Genomic DNA, 3,748 nt, shown 5'->3' with positions numbered 1-3,748 from the left:
CAGAAATCCGCCTGCCTCTGCCTCCCAAGTGCTGGGATTAAAGGCGTGTGCCACCATTGCCCGGCTAAGTCCCCATTCTTAAGAATTTGTTCCCAACAATAGGAAAAGTAATGGATACAGGACCCGCGATTCCTTTTTAAAGCAAGACCCGTGAAAGCTGACTCCAAGAGTGTCCCATGTCTCTCACCTGGAAAGCTTGGTGTGAAGCAGTGGTCTGGGGGTGTCTGTTCTTTGAGGAACAGCCTAGAACAGGGAAACAGTAGCCTGAAACAGTCTCCCACGTGCCACCCTCTCCCACCAGCCGACGTCCTTTATCTTCCATACCTGGACAGTGGCCACAGTCCTTTCTGAACCCGCACAGGGACCCATGACCTCGCCTGAAACACTCTGACTCCGACCTGCAGGCCTATGGGCTTTGCCAAGATCCGCAGACCCGGGATTCAGCTCGGTTGAGCTCAGGGACTGAGTTTCCTGCAGCCCTTTGGACTTAGCGTGCATCTCACGCTGCAACTCCTGCGTGGAATACGCTTCTCTCAAGCCCTCGCCCGTGGGCCCACCGCTCCAACCCACGCGATGTAATTTGCCTGGCTCGGAGAAGCAGCACAGCCTCTGCTGGCTGGCAAGACGCCCCCGGCCAGGAGCACCCAACGCTGGGACCGCAGGGCGCACTGGCTCAGCTTCTCCCAGCTCCTGACTGCTTGAGGCGGAGCGCACGTGCACCGTGGGAGGTCGCGCTGGGACTGCGGGACGCAGGCGCCCGGGTAGGCTCATGCGGAGCTCCTTTCGCTGGAAGGACGTCTCCCGCAGCACTCGTCGCTGTGCGCCCTGCAGCCGCTGGCGGTAAGCGGCCCGCGAGGCTGGCGGGCTGGGCGGCTCTTCGGTGTGCGCTGTGGCTTCAGCTTCCGCGGCCAGCGCGTACAGCAGCGGGGTGTCTTGTCTGTTTAGTGGTCCTGGGCTTCCCTGGACCTCTGGGGACCGTGGGTCACTGTGCCCAGCACCTAGGGGATGAGGACCTGCATGCGCAGGTCGCTGGGTCGTTGAAAGGACAGCATCCTTCGAGGTAGGGGATCGGCTGTCCCAAACCTCTCGCACATAGTCCCAGTCTAGGTAAGAGAGGCGTTCGGTGCCAGGGGACGGCGGCGTCCGCGTCTCCGGACCACCAGACGCCGTGGAGAAAGAGCTGTAGGCAGAGTCGGCGCGCGTGGACAGCCGTTGCCAGTCCAGGCTTTCAGTGGCTGAAGCCTGGGAGGTTCGGTCTCTCCCAGTACCCAGGGCCTCCATGGTTGTACAGTTGGAAACTGGAGTTGGCTGACCTGGTGGGGGCGGAAAAGAACAAAAAACCAAAAAAAAAAAAAAAAAAAAAAAAAAAAAAAAAAAAAAAAAAAAAAAAAAAAAAAAAAAAAATCAAAACACAGATGGGTTGGTAGGTGAAGAGTTCAGGTAAGGGCTAGGACAACCTGCTGGCTTCTCTATCGCGTAGAACTGGGGGTTTACACGTCCCCTCCCTGGTCACATGGTCCCTAGCTCTAGAATCTTCTTTCTCCTCAGTATGGTAGAGAAACTTTTGAGGTTGACTCGGCATAAGCAATAGGACACGTGCAAGTCTGGGCATTGGGAACCTTAGTTCTGACGTAGCTTAGTAGGTCCACTCCCTGGCCAGGGCTTCCCTAGCGACATTCTGCTCTGACACCTCCCGCGGTGCTGAGAACAGGCGCATGCTCAAACCCCAGTCCCACCCAGGTTGCTTCCTGGCCATTCTATGAGCGTCTCTGTTTGATCTTTCCCTAATAAACAATGATCAAGAACGTCGAGGTCACAGAGGAGCCCAGAAAAGGGAGGCAAGAGGCACGACAGGAGCAGCGGCAGCCTCACAATCCGTCCACCCCCATTCTGTGCCCTTTATAGTCCAGGCGTGTAGTATAAATATTCATCTTAGTCCTCATCCCCTAGGTGCTTTTTTTATAAATGAGAACCCCCGCAGTTCTGAGGAGGAAGTGATAGGCCCAGAGACACACACAGGTCGTAGGAGGCAGAGTCCTGGCTGGAATCTAGGCATGCCTCCAAGTTTGCTGCAGCCAAAATCAATTTCCTAGAGGCAAACCCTGACCAAAGCCTTTGCCATGGTCCCTCTTTCTCCAAGAAAACCCAAAGTCCAAGTGAGAAATAAGTCAACTTCAAGTGCCATAAATTCCAGAATAATACACTGGCTGGGCCTGCAACCCTGTCTTCTGTCTAGGAACCTTCAGCAGACACCCACCTCCCTTACCCTTAGGACTCAGCTTGGAGGTCCTGAGGTTCTTTTGGGGGGGGGGTGTCACTCATCACCCTACTCTGCAATTGTTTGCCATTTCCTTTTCCCATTCCAACCCCTGAGCTTCCTGGGGACAGGTCCTGCCCTTATTTGTCACCCAGTACCTGGCACCAGCCCTGGCACGTAGTCAATGTTAAATAAATAGTTGCTGAATGGCACGGGAACAGACAGAGGCATGGGGAGTTAGTAGAGGGGTGGCCTTGGTGGAAAAGTAGAGATTTCCTGTCTTCCAACTCCCTTCTCCTCCCGGTTAGTCTTTTTTGGGAAAGGCAACAGAATGGGTGAGGAGGCCCTGGGCACTGTGGGTATCACCAAGCTACTCATGCATTCTCAGGAAGAAACAGAGCCTGCAGGCAAGCAGGACTGGCTGGAAATTGATCTCTCCCCAGTGCCTGGAGGCAGAGAAGGGGGAAGGCTGTGTAGCTGCTCTGGGATTGGCTGGGAGCAGCCCTGAGGCTTGAGGAGCTGGGACTCCCAGGGAACTGAGTTGGAAGTTTGTCTTCCTTGACCTGCTTAGTTAGGTGCAGAGATTGGGGTGGCACACACCCGGGCTGTGATCCAAAAGCAGGCTCATTCGAGATTCCCAGACACTTTGGAATTCAGGTGGGCTTCTCTCTGAGATGCAGGGGACTATACAGTGCTGGGAGTGTGTCCGGGAACAAAAAGCCTTCCTAACATGGAGAGGCAAGTGAGCCTTCACTAGACCTAGGGCCAGACTCTTGATGTGACCACACTGGGCAACTCTTCATGCACAGCAAGGCCAGCCCTGTTGGTTAGTCTTTACACTCAGGGCTAGGGATCTTTTGGCAAAGGCTTTCTACTCTTTAGACCACAGGAGGGCAAGAAGCTACTGAGTGATAGCCCCTAAGAGAACAGTCAGCTCTTCTAATAGGTCTACCCTGGCTGCTTAGACACCAGTGTGCCATCTCTCTTCCTATGTTTTCTTTTCTTTAAAAACCTTTTCTGTCGGCCAGGAGGTGGACGCGAACGCCTTTAATCCCAGCACTTGGGAGGCAGAGGCAGGCGGATTTCTGAGTTCGAGGCTAGCCTGGTCAACAGAGTGAGTTCCAGGACAGCCAGGGCTAAACAGAGAAACCTTGTCTCGGAAAAAAACAAACAAACAAACAAAAAAAAAACAAAACCTTTTTTGTCTAGGCAGTGGTGCCACACACCTTTAATCCCAGCACTCAGGAAGCAGAGGTAGGCGGATCTTTCTAAATTAGAGCCCAGCCTGGTCTACAGAGTGAGTTCCAGGACAGCCAGAGCTATACAGAGAAACCCTGTCTCAAAAAGCCAATAAATATAAACAAACAAGTAAACAAGTAAGTAGGTTTTAGGGTGTGTGTGGTCTATGCACAGGTGAGTTCCAGAGGTGGATGTTTAATGTCTTCCTCTGCCTCATTTCACGCTTTTTTTTTTTTTTTTTTTTTTTTTTTT

General features: G+C 53.2%; 1 protein-coding gene across 2 annotated transcripts in view; it reads right to left on the bottom strand.

Moving 5' to 3' along the window:
- The window catches only part of Shroom1 (shroom family member 1), an 11,016-nt gene that overhangs the window by 3,078 nt on the left and 4,190 nt on the right, over nt 1–3,748 (bottom strand). For both annotated transcript variants that reach the window (XM_031352333.1, XM_031352334.1), the window contains exons 2-3: nt 325–1,313; nt 188–243 (exon numbers count right to left, since the gene is read on the bottom strand). In XM_031352333.1, the coding sequence (XP_031208193.1) occupies nt 188–243; nt 325–1,281 (1,013 nt within the window). In that variant the 5' untranslated portion in view covers nt 1,282–1,313. The remainder of the gene's footprint in view (nt 1–187; nt 244–324; nt 1,314–3,748) is intronic.

Source organism: Mastomys coucha, unplaced genomic scaffold (assembly GCF_008632895.1).
Source record: "Mastomys coucha isolate ucsf_1 unplaced genomic scaffold, UCSF_Mcou_1 pScaffold5, whole genome shotgun sequence".
In the NCBI taxonomy this organism is placed as follows: domain Eukaryota; kingdom Metazoa; phylum Chordata; class Mammalia; order Rodentia; family Muridae; genus Mastomys; species Mastomys coucha.
Note: the sequence above shows the minus strand (reverse complement) of the source record. Positions and strands in the feature narration are given on the sequence as shown.